The sequence below is a fragment of the Dipodomys merriami genome, unplaced genomic scaffold (assembly GCF_024711535.1).
Source record: "Dipodomys merriami isolate MVZ:Mamm:240054 unplaced genomic scaffold, mDipMer1.0.p SCAF_409, whole genome shotgun sequence".
Lineage (NCBI taxonomy): Eukaryota > Metazoa > Chordata > Mammalia > Rodentia > Heteromyidae > Dipodomys > Dipodomys merriami.
This window is the reverse complement of record NW_027205704.1, coordinates 36,572-54,503: the sequence shown is the minus strand read 5'-3', so window position 1 is coordinate 54,503 and position 17,932 is coordinate 36,572. Positions and strand designations below refer to the sequence as shown.

Sequence of the window (17,932 nt, the reverse complement as noted above, 5' to 3'; positions counted from 1 at the left end):
CACCACATAAGCAGAAAAAGCCAGAAGTGGTGCTGTGGCTCAAGTGGTAGATCACTAGCCTTAAGCTTGAAGAGCTGAATGACAGCACCCAGGCCCAGAGTTCAGGCCCCATGACTGACCAAAAAAAAAACCTCAGGGATAGACCTACCCGGTCTGAGTTCAAGCCCTAGGACCAGCACCAAAAAAAAAAAAAAAAAAAAAAAAGGAAAAAAGAAAAGGAAGACACTTTTTTTTCTTTTCCCCATCCTCGTGCTTGAACTCGGGGCTTGGGCACTGTCCCTGAGCTTCTTTTGCTCGAGGCAACTCTACCACTTGAGCCACAGCACCACTTCCAGCTTTTTCTGTGAGGAATTGAATCCGGGGCTTTTTGCACGCCAGGCAAGCACTTATCACTGTGCCACATTCCCAGCAAAGATAATCTTTATTAAAATCAAAATTAGGCTCGGTGTGGTGTCTCAAAGGCTGCCTATAATCCTAGCTACTTGTGAGGCAAAGAAAGGAGGTTTGAGGTCAATCTGGGCAATAAAGTTAGTGAGGCTTTCTCATTCCTGGTGGTACACCACTGTAGTTCCAATAGGAATGCAGGAAGCACAGGAAGGAGTTCACAGTCCCAGGCTGGTCTGGGCAAAAAGCACGAGACTTTACCTGAGAAATAACTAAAGCACTAAAGCAAAAAGAGTGGGGGCATGGATCCTATGGTAAGGGGCCTACCTAGCAAGGATGAAGCTCTCAGGTCTAAACCCCAACAACAAAAAAACCAAAAACCAGAAACAAAACAAAACCTAACCCCAACCATAACTGGAACCATTGCTTTCATCTCATTTCCATGATCCATCTCAACAGAATTAAGAAACTTCAGCAAGTAATCTGCTTTCTTCTTTATTCCCTCTCCCTGCAAGACTCAGGAGATGAACTCTTAGCTTAATAGCAGAAGGGTGTCTTACCTCAGAAACCCAAAGAAGCCACTAGTTCCTTGCTTTTTTGGTGGAGGAGGGGTGTTCTGCAGCACGGACGGGACACTTGGCTCTGGCAGGCCGTATCCCCACTTAGAATCTGTAAAGAAAACACTCAGGCAGGAAAAGGGCCTGTCATGGCCTACTTTCATCTGAGGAGAGATGGTAGAGCAGCCTCACACCAAGGTTTATTTAAAGCCAGGTGAATTGTTTGTTCTGACCTTTCCAATTTCATCTCAGCTCAGTAAGATTCTATTCTGACTTTGGAGTTTTCAATATTGTGAGATATTGACATAGCTCAAATACCAGCCTATAGGTGGTATGTTATTTGTGTGTGTGTGTGACACAACTCAAAGCTTCACACTTGATAGGTTGGTATTCTACCAGCTGAGCTACAGTTCTAGTCCTGATATTTTTTAGGTCAGTCATGGGACTTGAACTCAGGATCTGGGCACTGTCCCTGAGCTCTTTCTAGTCAAGGCTAATGCTCTACCACTTTGAGCCACAGCTCTACTTCTGGGTTTCTGGTGGTTAGTTGGAGTCTCACAGACTTCCTTCCTAGTCTGGCTTTGACCCATGATCCTCAGATCTCAGCCTCCTGAGAAACTAGGATCACAGGCATGAGCCACCAACACCCGACTCTTTTTTTTTTTTTTTTTTTTTTTTGTCTGTGCCGGGGTGCTGTCCCTCAGTTGTTCAGCTCAACGCTAGCGCTCTACAACTTGAGCTACAGCACCACTTCTGGCTTTTTCTACTTATGTGGTGCTAAGGAATAGAACCTAGGGCCTCATGCATGCAAGGCGAGCACTCTACCACTGAACCACTTTCCCAGCCCATCTTTGTTTCTTTTGTCTTTTGTCTAATTTTTTTTTTTTTTTTTTTTTGTCAGTGATGTCCCTCAGCTCTTCAGCTCAAGGCTAGTGCTCTACCAATATGTGCTGCTGAGGAATTGAACTCAGGACCTCATGCATGCAAGGCAAGCACTCTACCACTGAGCCACCTTCCCAGCCCCAGCCATCTTTGTTTCTTTTGAAGATGGGAGTCTTATAGACTTTTCTGCCGGGGTTGGCATTAGACCATGATCCTCCAGATCTCAGCCTCTTAAGTAGCAAGAATTATAGGTGTTAGCCACTTGTGCCTGGCAAGCTGGTATGTTTTCACATGGAATGACAACTGGTCCAAATACTCACTTTCGTACAGCACTACAACCTGCTTCTATACCCACAGCTCCACTTCTGTGATAACTGTAGCCCACACTGAGTCCTCATGCTGGGTAAAAGATTAGAAAGTTGAGCCTAGTGCCAGTGGTTCATGCCTGTAAACCTACTCAGGAGGCTGAGATCTGAGGATCAAGATTCAAGGCCAAACCACAGATAATGTCTGTGAGACTTTTTTTTGGTTGGTCGTGGGGCTTGAACTCTGGGCTTGGGTGCTGTCCCTCAGCTCTTCAGCTCAAGGCGAGCGCTCTACCGCTTAAGCTACAGAGCCACTTCCGGTTTTCTGGTGGGTTATTGGAGATAGGAGTCTCACGGTCTTTCTTGCCTGGGCTGGCTTTGAACCGCAACCCTCAGATCTCAGCCTCCTGAGTAGCTAGGATTACCGGTGTGAGCCACCAGCACCCGGCTTGTGAGACTCTTATCTCCAATTAACCACCATCAGAAGTCCAGCTGTGGGTCAAGTAGTAGGCATTATCCTTGAGTGCAAAGCTAAGAGGTAATGCCTAGGGACTTAGTTCAAGTCCAAGGACTAACATACATAGAAGAAAGAAAGGAAAAAAGGAGGGCTGGGAAGGTGGCTCAGTGGTAGGGTGCTTGCCTTGCATGCATGAGGCCCTGGGTTCGATTACTCAGCACCACATAAGCAAAAAGAAAAAAAGCTGGAAGTGGCGCTGTGGCTCAAGTGGTAGAGCACTAGCCTTGAGCTGAAGAGCTGAGGGATAGCGCCCAGGCCAGAGTACAGACCCCACAACCGGACCCCCCCAAAAAGGAAAAAAGGAAGGAAGGAAGGAAGGTAGAGAAAGAGAGAAGAAAAGAGAAAAAAAAGAGAGAGGAAAGAAAACAGAGAAAGAGAGAAAAACAGAAAGCAAGCAAGCAAGAAAACAAAAGTAAAGAAAAGGAAAAGCCAGACGCTGGTGGCTCACACCTGTAATCCTAGCTACTCAGGAGGCTGAGATCTGAGGATCACGATTCAAAACCAGCCTGGGCAGGAAAGGCGGTGAGACTCTTTTTTTTTTTTTTTTTACAGGAAATAAACTTTATTTATCTCTTCTTCCCAGATGTGGCGGTGAGACTCTTATCTCCAATAAAACACCAGAAAACTGGAAGTGGTGCTGTGATTCAAGTGGTAGAGCCTTGAGCTGAAGAGCTCAGGGACAGCACCCAGGCCCAGAGTTCAAGCCCCACGACCACCACCACCAACAACAACAAAAAAAAAAAAAAAAAAAAGAAAGAAAGAAAGAAAAGAAAAGAAAGGGAAAACTAGACCTCTCAATTTTCCCACAAAACTTTCCATCTTATTCAGAAATGCTTTGAAACCATGGGAACATCAATTTCACCATCAGAAGTACAGGAAGGGGCATGCTGCCTCCTTTCACTACTTAAGGAAGTGGGAGTGGGGCTTCTGTGATTCTAGGATTGGCACCAGACTGGAGAATGGCCAAAGGTATCTCACCCACACAGGAGCCAGGCACATTCCCCAAGGGTGCCTAAATGCAGAGAGCTGTGCCACTTTGCTCAGCCAAGCATTATAGGGAGCCAGATGGTTATTAAGGGAGAGTAAGCATGAATCTTCTACAACTTACCTTGTTCCTGGATGTCAGGGATATCAAAGGCTGGGGTCTCCTGCCATTCCTGCTGGGTTTCTCTTTCCCTGTTCTGATAAGAAAACCAAAGAAAAGTCTTAAATTTTATCCTGTTAGGGCCCAGTGGTATGAATGCTATTTCACATCAGCACTGGGGCCTCGTTTCTGACTGGCCAAGCAGGCCCTATATTTCCTTCTATACAACTGTCCTTTTTCATTTCACATCCAAGCACTGTCTCTCTAAAACCACATGCTTCAGAAGCAGAGAACAAGTAAAGCTACGGTTACCTTCCAACAAATGTCCAGTTACCTCCCACTGCTGAGTACTTGCTATTCTGACAAAACATTGGGGTTTCAGAAACCAGAGGATCTTAATGCCACCTTGGAGAAACGCATGATGCATGAGGTAAAGCACACCTAAACTGTGTACTGCAGGACACAGAGAGAGGCTACCTGCAAGAGTTGCCGAAGGCTCGAGCAGAGCGGTAGCAGCTGTCAAAGAAGACCTCACAGGGGAAGTGACATTTGGATAGGGACTTGATGGACATGTGGGATTTTTCATAATAAGGGTGAGGAGCTGGTCAGTGAGAGCAGGGTATTCCAGACAGACACATGCAAAAGGGCATGATGCCATTAACAAGTAAATATAATCAGCATGGCTAGAGCTGGGTGCAGCGAAAACATGACTAGGGCATTAGCAGCCATCAATGCAATGCAATCTTACTGCTTTCCTGTGAGCCTCCGCTTGGTAGAAATTCCTTTATACTTTGAAGAGGACATCCTACAACCTGCTTCCGCACCCATAACATTTCCCAGCAAATGCCCTAATAGTCAGAAATGTGCTACATATATTATCTTTGGGAATTTGCCAGCTGGCCACACCCCTTACCCAGCAGAGCAGGAAGGCTGACTGCCCAGCAGCACGCACATGTCTCAGATGTGTTCTGAGGAATTCTGGAGCAGGGTAGGGTTGGGCTGGCAGATATAGGAGGCCCCTAGAAAATTCGCGATGAATTCCCTCCCAAGCAGAAGCTTCAAATTAGGATGGAGAAATCTTTGAGGTAGTTTTCCTTTTTTCTTTCATTTGTCTTTCTTTCTTTTCTTTCTTTCTTTCTCTCTCTCTTTTTTTTTTTTTTTGCTAGTCCTGGGGCTTGAACTCAGGGCCTGGACACCTGTCTCTGAGCTACTTTTGTTCAAGGCTAGCACTCTACCACTTGAGCCACAGCACCACTTCTGGCTTTTTCTGTTTCTGTGGTACTGAGGAATGGAACCCAGGGCTTCATACATACTAGGCAAGCACTCTACTCTAAGCCACATTCCCAGCCCTGGTAGTTTTCTTCAGAAATCACTCAGATCCTAGACCACAGAGGCAGTCTCTAAGTCACATTCCTATAAACACAGAGGAGCACCACGAGGAAGAGGAACTTTCTTACCTCTTCCAGACAGTGGTTTCTGGCTTATGACTCAAGACCATTCATACAAATATAATAAGCTATGCTTTGGGACTTCAGTCCTACTGCAGAGAGTAGCCCTAATAACCAACAAAATAGCATCTCTATGGGTGGTAGTAGGATCAGAAGGAAAAGGCAGGGCAGAGATGCACCTAGACCCAGGAACTTCTTCCTACCAAGTGTAGCTTTTGAGCCCTGTGCTGGTGGCTCATACCTGTAATTTTAGCTACTCAGGAGGCTGAGATCTGAGGATCATGGTTTAAAGCCAGGCTGGGCAAACAAATCTGAGACACTCTTATCTCCAATTAACCAGAAAAATGCTGGAAATGGAGGTGTGGTTCAAGTGGTAGTGGTAGAGAGTCAGCCTAGAGTGAAAAAGCCAAAAGAGCATGATAGGACTGGGAAGGTGGCTCAGTGGTAGAGTGCTTGCCTTGCATTCATGAGGCCCTGAGTTAGATTCCTCAGTATCACATAAGCAGAAAAAGCCAGAAGTGGCACTGTGACTCAAGTGGTAGAGCGCTAGCTTTGAGCTAAAGAGCTGAGGGACAGAGCCCAGGCCCAGGGTTCAGGCCCCACAACTGGCAAAAAAAAAAAAAAAAAAAAAGCATGAGACCCTGAGTTCAAGTCCCAGTGTCAGCACAAACCACAACAGCTTTGTGTTTTCCTGAATCCACTAGAGGACTTCCCAGATATATTCTAACAGGAAAAGAATGGACTGAAGGAAAATTAAGAGGAGCATTAGGGACATTGTACCCTGAAAACCTTTGTAGGTCAGGGCCAGATGTGTTTGGAAGTAGAGTTCAAGCAAAATGTGTGTGTGATGGGGGACAAGAACAGTCTCTTCCACCTCTTCTACTTTTCGGTCATTCATCTTCTCTTCCTGTTTTCTTTTTTTTTTTTTCTTCTTTCTCTTTGTCAGTCATGGGGCTTGAACTCTGGGCCTGGGTGGTGTCCCTTAGCTCTTCAGCTCAAGGCTAGCACTCTACCATTTAAGCCACATTGCCATTTCTGATTTTCTGGTGGTTTACTGGAGATAAGAGTCTCATGGACTTTCCTGCCCAGGTTGGCTTTGAACCTTGATCCTCAGATTCCTTAGTAGCTAGGATTACAGGCATGAGCCACCGGTGCCTGGCTCTTTTTTCTTTTGCCAGTCCTGGGACTTGAACTCAGGACCTGGGCACTGCCCCTGAGCTTCTTTTGCTCAAAGCTAGCACTCTACCACTTGAGCCACAGTGCCACTTCCTGCTTTTTCTGTATTTGTGGTACTGAGGAATCAAACCCAGGGCTTTAGGCATGTTAGGCAAGCACTCTACCACTAAGCCACATTCCTAGCCCTTCCCTCATTTCATCCTTCTAAAGTCAGAGTCTCTAGGTCTGAGACCTAAAAGAACAAAGGAAAAGTGTCTTTCCTTCCTTTTTATTCTCCCCCAAACATCTCTCAGCAGACAAGAATTGTATTCTTCCAAGCTTTCTCCACCTAGTCTCCCAATGCGTTCAGACATGTACAATCTGCACTAGCTGTGATCCTATATCCTAACTTCTCACCAAGGAGGAAGAAAACATCAAGCACTGAACCATAGGAGCAAATGCAATTTTTCCAGCTCAAGTGACTTATACTGAGAGTCACTGTGCTCACCTTAATTTAGGAGAAGTCCTCTCCCTGGGAACAGGGTCTGTGATAGAGGCTGTCTTTGGGATTTGATTCAAAATCAATAAACATGCTCCTTTTGCTCAGTTTTGTTCTAAACCCAGAATCAAGTTGAAAAGGTAATTATGTTGAATAAGAAGCTACGAGTACTGTTCTTGAGGAGATGATGTGTCAAACTAAGAATAGGAAGGTACAAAGAGAAGAGAGTGAGGGAGATGTTCCTTTAACAGCAATTATCTTGGCTGTATAAAGTATCTTTGTTCTCTAGAGCTTAGTGTACTTTCTCATTTCTTCATATCCTTCTAAAGGATGGGAGGCATGGAAGAAGATGACTTTCTGCTTAAAATTACACCGTGCCACTTTACCATGGTGCAAAACTGAGGCCCTGTCCTTTCTACCTGCTCCCAGAGGCAGGGGTCTAGAGCCCCAAAGGTGTGCTCTGAGTCCAAGTAAATTATAAGTTCCCATAGAGAAGAAGCTAGATTCTACATGTGTTCATGTGTGTCTTAGTACCCATACAATGTCTTATAAATAGGAAAGAGGATAGTGGTTTACATATTAAAATTGCTTTGTTTTTCTACTTAAAAAACATGTTTTAGGGGCTGGGGACTGGTGGTTCACATCTGTAATTCTAGCTACTCAGGAGGCTAAGATCTGAGGATCATGATTGAAAGCCAGTCAGGGCAGGGAAGTCCATGAGAATCTTATATCCAATGATCTACCAAAAAAGTAGAAGTGGAGCTGTGGCTCAAGTGGTAGAATACTAGCCTTGAGAAAAAAACAACAACAAAACACCACAAACTCAGGGACAGAGCCCAAGCTCTGAGATCAAATCCCAGGACCAGCACACACAAAAAATGTTTTAGGGTATTGCTGTGTTTTCAAAGGTGGCCTCAAGAACTATCGTAATCCTGTTCATGAAGTTGCTGTACTCCAAGCTCCAGGAAAAGCACAATGCTCTTTCTTCTTGTCTGAGCTCCTTAAGTGCCTCTGAACTCCTCTGGGAAACCTTCCCTCATGGCCTCTTTGTGTTCCCTCTGTGCCCTGTGCTTGCTTCTGCCCCTAACTTTAGGGGGATGCATGATATTCTAACTACTTGGTACACAATTGACCAGTGAAAATATGTTTGACAAATGCTTATGTAAGTGTTTGTTCATAACTGATCAGGTTGCGGTCCTGAGGGGTTAAGGAAAGGAGCTGTCAGTTTCTATGACTTAGGGTCAGATCTATTTTAGAGATACATATAAGAACTAAGGCCATACCTTTAAGACATAAGCTGGGCACTGTTGGCTCACACCTTAATTTTAGCTACTCAAGAAGCTGAGAACTGAGGATTGGGGTTCAAAGACAGTCTGGCCAGGCAAGTCCATGAGACTCTTACCTCTAATTAACCATCAAAAAGCCAGAAGTAGGGGCTGGGAAGGTAGCTCAGTGGTAGAGTGCTTGCCTTGCATGCATGAGGCCCTGGGTCCGATTCCTCAGCACCACATAAGTAGAAAAAGCCGGAAGTGGGGCTGAGGCTCAAGGGTAGAGTGCTAGTCTACAGCTGAAGAGCTGAGGGACAGACAGCGCCCAGGCCCAGAGTTCAGGCCCCATGACTGACAAAAAAAAAAAAAAAAGCCAGAAGTAGAGCTATGGCTCAAGTGGTAGAGTGCTAGCCTTGAGCAAAAATACTCAGGGACGGGCTGGGAAGGTGGCTCAGTGGTAGAGCACTTGCCTTGCATGCATGAGGCCCTGGGTTTGATTCCTCAGCACCACATAAGAAAAAAGCCAGAAGTGGCGCTGTGGCTCAAGTGATAGAGCGCTAGCCTTGAGCTGAAGAGCTGAGGGACAGCGCCCAGGCCCAGAGTTCAGGTCCCACGACCGGACCCAAAAAAAAAAAATACTCAGGGACAACAGGCCCCGAGTTCAAGTCCCAGGACCACACAAACATACATTAAAAAAAAAAAAAAAACCTAGACAGTCCCAGGCTCAGACCCAAGTGTAGATGAAGGCAAATGATTTCTTTTCTTTTTTTTTTTTTGGGTCCGGTCGTGGGGCCTGAACTTGGCCTGGGCACTGTCCCTCAGCTCTTCAGCTCAAGGCTAGCGCTCTACCACTTGAGCCACAAGGCCACTTCTGGCTTTTTTCTTTTTGCTCATGTGGTGCTGAGGAATTGAACCCAGGGCCTCAGGCATGCAAGGCAAGCGCTCTACAACTGAGCCACCTTCCCAGCCTCAAGGCAAATGATTTCTATAGCGAAAGTTCTCCACTGGATGCCACCTCCATTCAGTACAGACCTATTTCCTTACTTCAACTGCCGAGTACAAGAAACAGCCTTTTAACTTGAGGAGAGAGATCCTTTTAACAAAGGGATTCCTCATGTGTGTACTATGCAGCCACCCTGGGGATGAGTTGGTTGTGGCAAGGCCAGAATGGTTGAATGCTGATCTGCAGTGAAACCTGAGAATGAGTTCAGTCAATTTAACCTGCAGCAAGAGGTGTAGGTAACAGGAATCCTGACCTGTAACAGAGAAGGAACAGCCAAAAGCCTCCATGTTGGTGCTTACCCTCCTGGATTCCACTGGGGGCTTCTTTTTGTTCAGGCCTTGGCTGGAAGTTTCCATCTTGGCCCTGAGGAATTGTTAGTGGTTAGTGACGGTGGCAACATTACCGCATTCAAGCATATGTAGCCTGAATGAATATTTCAGCAGGTTGGCTATTTTTATACCACTCCTGGCTGGCAGGGAAAATGGTATGGCCAAATTTTCTTTGGGTGCTGCTTTAATTCACAATAGAATTCCAGTTTGAGATATTTAAGTGCATGACATTTCAGAAAGAAAAATGTAACTGACAGAAGTTACCAGATTCTGAAATACTTGATTGTACATAAAAACCCAGAAGAAGGGAAGAGCTAAGGTCACACCTCTATGAAATTCCCTTTCCCAGCTCTGAGTTCCCTCACTCCACTGGCTTGGAACAGAACTCCCTGCTTGAGGTTGACATGCATCTGGAAAGCACAGATCAGGTTTTCATGGTTTTCCCGTGCTACTCCTGAATGTCTAAAGGTCCATACAATCCAATCATATCACCTCAAAAGACTAGTGGCCTTCTGTGAATGTGGGGTGAAAGTACCTAGGGTTAGGCTGAAAAGCACACCAGGCCTCTCTGGATACTAAGACTAACTAACTTGTCTTTCCAACTCAACTGTCCTTGATAGAAAACCCAAAGAATAAGATCGGTGCTGGTGGCTCATGCCTGCAATCCTAGCTACTCAGGAGGCTAAGATCTGAGAATTGCAGTTTGAAGCCAACTCAGGCAGGAAAGTTTGTGGGCTCTTACCTCCAATTCATTACCAGAAAGCCAAAAGTGGCACTGTGGCTCAAAGTGGTAGAGTGCTACCCTTGAGCAAAAAAAGCTCAGTGCCCAGGCCCTGAGTTCAAGCCTCATGACTGACAAAAAAAAATTAAATAAAATAAATATAAACATTCTCCAAAACAGTGCCATCCATATGTTGGGATGTGCTTAAAATTCCCTGCAACAATTCATATCCCACTAATAACTTAAATGGATATTTTTAAACATATATAGTTTACCTATATAGCGCTTAATGTTTCAGAGAAGCTTAAAAGCCACTGGTGGCTCACATTACAATCCTAGCTATTCAAGGAGCTAAGATTTGAAGATCACAGTTAGAAGCCAGCCTGTACTGGCTATACGACTCTTATCTTGGGCTGGGAAAGTGGCTCAGTGGTAGAGTGCTTGCTTTGCATGCATGAAGCCCTGGGTTCGATTCCTCAGCACCACCTAAGCAAAAAGAAAAAAGCCGGAAGTGGCGCTGTGGCTCAAGTGGTAGAGTGATAGCCTTGAGCTGAAGAGCTGAGGGACAGCGCTCAGGCCCAGAGTTCAGGCCCCATGACCGGACCACCACCCCCCCCAAAAAAAAAAGCAAAAAAACCCTCTTATCTTGGGGACTGGGAAGGTGGCTCAGTGGTAGAGTGCTTGCCTTGCATGCATGAGGCCCTGGGTTCGATTCCTCAGCACCACATAAGCAGGGAAAAAAAAGCTGGAAGTGGCGCTGTGGCTCAAGTGGTAGAGTACTAGCCTTGAGCTGAAATGCTGAGGGACGGTGCCCAGGCCCAAAGTTCAGGCCCCACGACTGGACCCCCCCCCCAAAAGACTCTTATCTTCAAGTTACAACCAAAAAAGCAGGAAATGGAGCTGTGGCACAAGCGGTAGAGCATCAACTTGGAGTGAACCACAAGGGAGAGCAAGAGGACTTGAGTTCAAGCCCTAGTACTGGCAAAAGGAAGGAAGAAAAGAGGGTGGGAGGGAGGGAGGAAGGAAGGAAAGAAGGAAGGAAGGAAGGAAGGGAGGAAGGAAGAAGAAAGGAAGGAGGGAGGGAGAGAGGGAAGGAAGAAAGGAGGAAAGAGAGAAGAAATATACTATATATATATATATATATATATATATATATATATATATATATATATATATATATATTTGTTGTTGTTGTTGCTGGTCATGGGGCTTGAACTTTGGACCTGGGCACTGTCCCCCGGCTCTTCAGCTCAAGGCTAGGGGGTCTACCACTTGAGCCACAGCACCACTTCCGGTTTTCTGATGGTTAATTGGAGATAAGTCTCACTTACCTTCTTGCCCAGGCTGGCTTTGAACCGTGATCCTCAGATCTCAGCCTCCTGAGCAGCTAGGATTACAGGCATGAGCCACCGGTGCCTGGCTCTGAGAATTATATTTTAACTTTTCCAAGGTTTTCCCGGTTGTAGGTTTTTTGTTTTTTGTTTTTTTTTTGTAGTTGTTGAGTTCAGTTTCTTACATTTCCTCCTCCTCCCCCCCCCCCCCCCCCCAGTACTTAGGAATCGATTTCAGAGCCTCACACATGCTAAGCAAGAGCTTTAGCTCTGATCTATATCCCTAGAAAAGGTTTCATTTTGATGAAAGTATTCTATTTTGTTGAAAAAAGGGACTGTGTTCAACTTACATTGCAAACATCAACTCACTTCCTTGCTGTAACCCACCCATTGGAATGGGAAGATTACTCATAAAGCCCCAAAGGAAAGTGACTTGCCCAAGGACAAGATACAGGTGGCAAAGCCTGCCTGGGAGGCAAGAAGTAGCCTCTCCAACACCACTGACCTGTGCGGGTCTGGCCTGCTGGGGGAACCGGGCTCCTCTGATAGTTTTCGTTTCCTCATTGTAGCTTCTGCTGCTTTCTTCTCAGTTAGGTCCTAGGGAAGAACCACACTCCTGTAACCCCTCCTTTTCCAGAACAGCTCACAGTTAGAAGACACAGTGAAGGCAATTCCCCATTTATTTTATTTTTTTTTTGTTGGCTGTGGGACCTGAACTCTGGGCCTGGGCGCTGTCCCTCAGCTCTTCAGATCAAGGCTAGCACTCTACCACTTGAGCCACAGCACCACTTCCTACTTTTTCTGCTTATGTGGTGCTGAGGAATCAAACCCAGGGCCTCATGCATGCGAGACAAGCCATCTACCACTAAGCCACCTTCCCAGCCCCAATTCCCCATTTTTATTTTTATTTATTTTTTTGGGGGGGGTCCAGTCGTGGGGCCTGAACTCTGGGCCTGGGTGCTGTCTCTCAGCTCTTCAGCTCAAGGCTAGTGCTCTACCACTTGAGCCACAGCACCACTTCCAGCTTTTTTCTTTTTGCTTATGTGGTGCTGAGGAATCGAGCCCAGGGCCTCATGCATGCAAAGCAAGTGCTCTACCACTGAGCCACCTTCCCAGCCCCAATTCTCCATTTTTAAATTGCCAAATACAACTGGCTTTGCAGCAAGGATTGATGTTCCATTAGATACAACAATGGAGCCAGAGGAAAACATAGTTTTTTGTTTTTAATTTTGATGGTAGGTACTGAGCAGTAAAGGCAGAGGAGGGACAAGAAGAGCACTTTGGAGACAACAGAAGCAATTGAGGCAATTCCATTTTGTTCAGACAAGGCAAACTTACCAATCCAGAAGTGTTGTTGATTGACTTCCCTACAACAGAAAATTCGAATGTCAAAGTGTATAAATCTGCTTGGATTTCAAGCTATATCTACTTCTTGGAACTGGTACCAGACAAAACCTCCCCATGGGGCTGGGAATGTAGCTTAGTGGCAGGGTGCTTGCTTAGCATGCATGAAGGCCAGTGTTCAATTCCTCAGTACCACATAAACTAAAAAAGCTGGAAGTAGTGCTGAGGCTCAGGTGGTAGAATGCTATCCTTAAGCAAAAGAAGCTCAAGAACAGTGCCCCGGCCCTGAGTTCAAGCCCCAGGACTGGCCAAAAACAACCCCCACCAACACACATAATACCTCCCCCTGTGTCCTTGTTCCTTCTGCTTGGTACCACTTTCCCTGGAAATAGTGTCATAAAACTCTTTTCTCTCGTGTTGTAGAACAATTGTCACCATGTACGTTCAAATGGCTTTGTTTCATGCTGTTACCATAAGCTTCTGAAATAGGGACAAACTTTAGCTATAAGAAAAACAGTGGGAGCCGGGTGCTGGTGGCTCATGCCTGTAATCCTAGCTACTCAGGAGGCTAAGATCTGAGGATCGCGGTTCAAAGCCAGCCCGGGCAGGAGAGACCGTGAGACTCCTATCTCCAATTAACCACCAGAAAACCGGAAGTGGCGCTGTAGCTCAAGTGGTAGAGCGCTAGCCTTGAGCTGAAGGGACAGCGCCCAGGCCCAGAGTTCAAGCCCCACGACCGACAAAAAAAAAAAAAAAAAAAAAGTGGGGAGGGCTGGGAAGGTGGCTCAGTGGTAGAGCGCTTGCCTTGCATGCCTGAGGCCCTGGGTTTGATTCCTCAGCACCACATAAGCAAAAAAAGAAAAAAAAGCCATAAGTGGCGCCGTGGCTCAAGTGGTAGAGCACTAGCCTTGAGCTGAAGAGCTAAGGGACAGCACCCAGGCCCAGAGTTCAGGCCCCACGACCGGATGCAAAAAAAAAAGAAAAGAAAAAGAAAAACAGTGGGGGCTGGGAAGGTGGCTCAGTGGTAGAGCGCTTGCCTTGCATGCATGAGGCCCTGGTTCGATTCCTCAGCACCACATAAGCAAAAAGAAAAAAGTCGGCAGTGGTGCTGTGGCTCAAGTGGTAGAACACTAGCCTTGAGCTGAAAAGCTGAGGGACAGTGCCCAGGCCCAGAGTTCAGGCCCCACGACCGGACCCCAAAAAAAAGAAAAAGAAAAAAGAGAAACAGTGGGGGCTGGGAAGGTGGCTCAGTGGTAGAATGCTTGCCTTGCATGCATGAGGCCCTAGGTTCGATTCCTCAGTACCACATAAGCAGAAAAAGCTGGGAAGTGGCACTGTGGCTCAAGTGGAAGAGCGCTAGCTTTGAGCTGAAGAGCTGAGGGACAGCGCCCAGGTCCAGAGTTCAAGCCCCATGACTGACAAAAACCACCAGCACCACCAAGAAAAACAGTGGGGCTTTAGGCACCAGTGTCAAGTTATATATATTTCAGACAGGGTCTAGTTATATAGTCTAGACGGCCTTTTTTTTTTTTTTTTTTGGTCCAGTCGTGCGGCCTGAACTCTGGGCCTGGGCGCTGTCCCTCAGCTCTTCAGCTCAAGGCTAGCGCTCTACCACTTGAGCCACAGCGCCACTTCTGACTTTTTTCTTTTTTGTTTATGTGGTGCTGAGGAATCGAACCCAGGGCCTCAGGCATGCAAGGCAAGCGCTCTACCACTGAGCTACCTTCCCAGCCCCTCTAGATGGCCCTGAACTTGCTTTATATACCAATATACCAATCCAATTTATTTTTTTTTAAGGTTTGTTTTTTTTAATTGTGAAAATACCATACAGAGGGGTTACAATTACATGAGCAAGGTAATGAGTACATGTCTTATCAAGCATTGTTGCCTCCTCTTTTGTTTCCCCTTCCCATCCCTTCCCAACCCCTCCCCCCACCCCCCACCAATCTAATTTCAAACTCATGATCCTTCTGCCTCAGACTCTTTGATGTGCTCTAACATTCCCAGCTTAAAGAGGTATTTTTTTTTTCTTTTTTAGGTCTGAGATTAGGACTCAAACTTGCTATCTGCTACTTTTGCTCAATAGCTAGTGACCTACCATCTGAGCCAAGCCTCCAACCCCATTAATGAGATATTTTTAGGTAAAGCTTTTGCAATCTTCTTCAGATCAAATGGACAGGTATTTACCTGTCCCTCAATGGGTAAAAATGGCCATGGAACTCAGAAATTAATACCTGGGAATACTTTAAGACACCACTAATATGAAAATCATTGAATATTCTGAAATGAAAATGTTTATACCTTATCTTTTATTGAATGATTACTCATATCAGACCTTGTATTTTACACACAGACACACAGACACATAGACACACACACCCACACAGACACCCACACCCACACCCCTATGGAGCCATAGATCCATTTCCAGCTTTTTTGGTGGCTAATTGAAGATAAGCGTCTTGTAGATTTTCCTGCCTGAGCTGGCTTTGAATCATGATCTCAGTCTCCTGAGTAGCTAGGATTATAGGCATGAGCCATTAGTGTCCAGCTAATATTTATATTTATAATATTTGTATTTATTTATTTTGTTAGTCATGGGCTTAGCTCCTGGCTAATATTTACATATTATTTACTTTTGTTGGTGGTGGTGGTGGTCGTGGGGCCTGAACTGTCTCCCAGGCTTTTCAGCTCAAGGCTAGTGCTCTATTATTTGAACCTCAGCACTACTTATGGCTTTCTCTGCTTATGTGGTGCTGAAGAATTGAACCCAGGGCCTCATGCATACAAGGCAACTATCTCAGTGCTTGCCTTATATGCATGAGGCCCTGGGTTCAATTCTTCAGCACCACATAAGCAGAGAAAGCCATAAGTAGCGCTGAGGCTCAAATATATATATACACACACACATATATGCATATATACATATATGTATATATGTATATTTGGGGGGGTCATGGGGCCTGAACTCTGGGTCTGGGTGCTGTCCCTTCACTCTTCAGCTCAAGGCTTGCATTCTACCACTTGAGCCACAACACCACTTCTGATTTTTCTGTGTATGTGGTGCTGAGCAATCAAACCCAGGACCTCACGCATGCAAGGCAGGCACTCTACCAATGAGCCACCTTCCCAGCTCTATTATTTATATTTAATACTTTAAAAAATCTTAATGAGAGCCAGACACAAGTGGCTCATACCTGTAATCCTACCTACTCAGGAGACTGAGATCTGAGGATCACAGTTCAAAGCCAGCCTGGGCAAGAAAGTCCATGAGACTCTTATCACCAATTAACCACCAGAAAGCTGAAGGTGGCACTGCAGCTCAAAGTGCTACAGCACTAGCCTAGAGCAAGTACGCTCAGGGACAGCGTCCAGGCCCTGAATTCAAGCCCTACAACCAACAAAAACAAAAACAAAAAACCTCAATATGTTGGCCAGACTTAGAACTGTTGATGGACATACAACAACCAGGTAAATATCAAACCACACAGCCAAATCCAGCCAGATATCCATCAGGATCATGGGAATACAATCCAGTGCATGGGAGGTACGTGTGCAGGTGGTCCTTAGCCAAGTGGAATCTTAGAGACTGGTCACCCCAAACCTCCTCAAAGATCTAAGGCAAGATGTTCAGGTGAAGCCTCTCATCCTGCTCCCATCCCCAACCTCCACAGCCTCACCCTCCAACAAAAAGATAACAAAGAAGTTTACAAAAGTTTTTTAAAAATCTCAGTGAGATAGTTATTAGTATGATTCTTCTCCATTTCACTAGGTGGCACAGAAAGATTTAAGTAATTACCTAAGGTCACACAGCTTTTTTTTTTGTTTTTTGTTTGGTCAGTCATGGGGTTTGAATTCTGTGCTTGGGCGCTGTCCCTCAGCTCTTCAGCTCAAGGCCAGCGCTCTACCATTTGAGCTACAGCGCCACTTCCGGTTTTTCTGGTGGTTTATTGGAGATAGGAGTCTCACGGTCTTTTCTGCCTGGGCTGGCTTTGAACCGAGATCCTCAGATCTCAGCCTCTTGAATAGCTAGGATTACAGGCATGAGCCACCAGTGCCCAGTTCACACAGCTTTTAAATGGCAAAGTGATGAGGTACTGAGCCAGGCTTAGAGTGTGTGTTCCAGGCCTGTGCACTGTGCAGCCAGAGCCCAGTTTGGCAGAATCCCTTACCATATACCCAGCTCACCCTGCTGACTGGCCTTCTTCTCTACCATCCTCACTCCTGTCATCCTACTTACCTGGTGATAGATTTTCATGCAGCCATTTCATCTCTACATAGAGAGTGAAAACAAATGGGTAAGGGGCCAAGATGACCTTCTCATGTTTGAATTTCAGGTGGGAAACTCTCTCCCATTTGCTTTTATCTGTGAAATGGTGCTAAGGACTGAGGGAGGCCGACGTGCACCGCTGAGACGTTTTAAGGTTGGGTCTCCCTCCCTCCTTGCCCTGATCTAACCTCCAAATGTCTGTGGTCTGGCTGCTTCCATTTGAATTGACCCAGGGAGACACAGCTCATTAACAGCCTGGAAATGAAGGATACAGGGAAATACAATGAAGTGCTCTGTAACAAATGGCTGCAGATTGTCCAAGTTTCCCAAGACTGCACGGATGGAATCCTGAAAAGGAGATTTGAGGTGACTTGAATGTTGGCAAATCTCAGCCAATCTTTTCATTTACATTTTCCACTGCTTTTCACAAATCCTACATTCTAACAAAATGTAAGTGTTTGTACTTCCCTGAGCATGCCTTCTGCTTCTCTACCTCTGTGATCATGCTGGTCTCTATTCCTGAAATGCCCTCTCCACCACTGGCATCTGTCCAAATCCTAGCCATCTTGTGAGCAATCACCAACTCTAAGCTGTGATTAACTGTTCTCAAACTTCACAGGAGTTAACATGGGCTTTTACTGTATCTCACATATGTATGCTTTATTGTTTCTCTTCCTGGGAGATCTACTCGAAGTAGAATATATACCTGATTTGTCTTAGTATCCCTTCTGCAGTGTCTACTATAGTCAATGATAAATAACAAGTCAACAACAAATATATACTGAATACAAATATTTATCAATATATACTTTTATCTATCTCTTACTCAACTCAA

The 17,932-nt window shown here is 45.6% G+C and overlaps 1 protein-coding gene across 2 annotated transcripts in view; it reads right to left on the bottom strand.

Annotated features, from left to right (window-relative positions):
* LOC138806858 (membrane-anchored junction protein-like) overlaps positions 1-17,932 on the bottom strand; it is a 43,059-nt gene that overhangs the window by 1,468 nt on the left and 23,659 nt on the right. The window contains exons 4-10 of one of the 2 annotated variants that reach the window (XM_069992273.1): positions 17,370-17,445; positions 17,068-17,193; positions 12,822-12,850; positions 11,989-12,080; positions 9,402-9,465; positions 3,754-3,826; positions 945-1,053 (exon numbers count right to left, since the gene is read on the bottom strand). In XM_069992273.1, coding sequence (XP_069848374.1) covers positions 945-1,053; positions 3,754-3,826; positions 9,402-9,465; positions 11,989-12,080; positions 12,822-12,850; positions 17,068-17,193; positions 17,370-17,445 — 569 coding nt within the window. The other variant, XM_069992274.1, reaches the window with a different exon arrangement.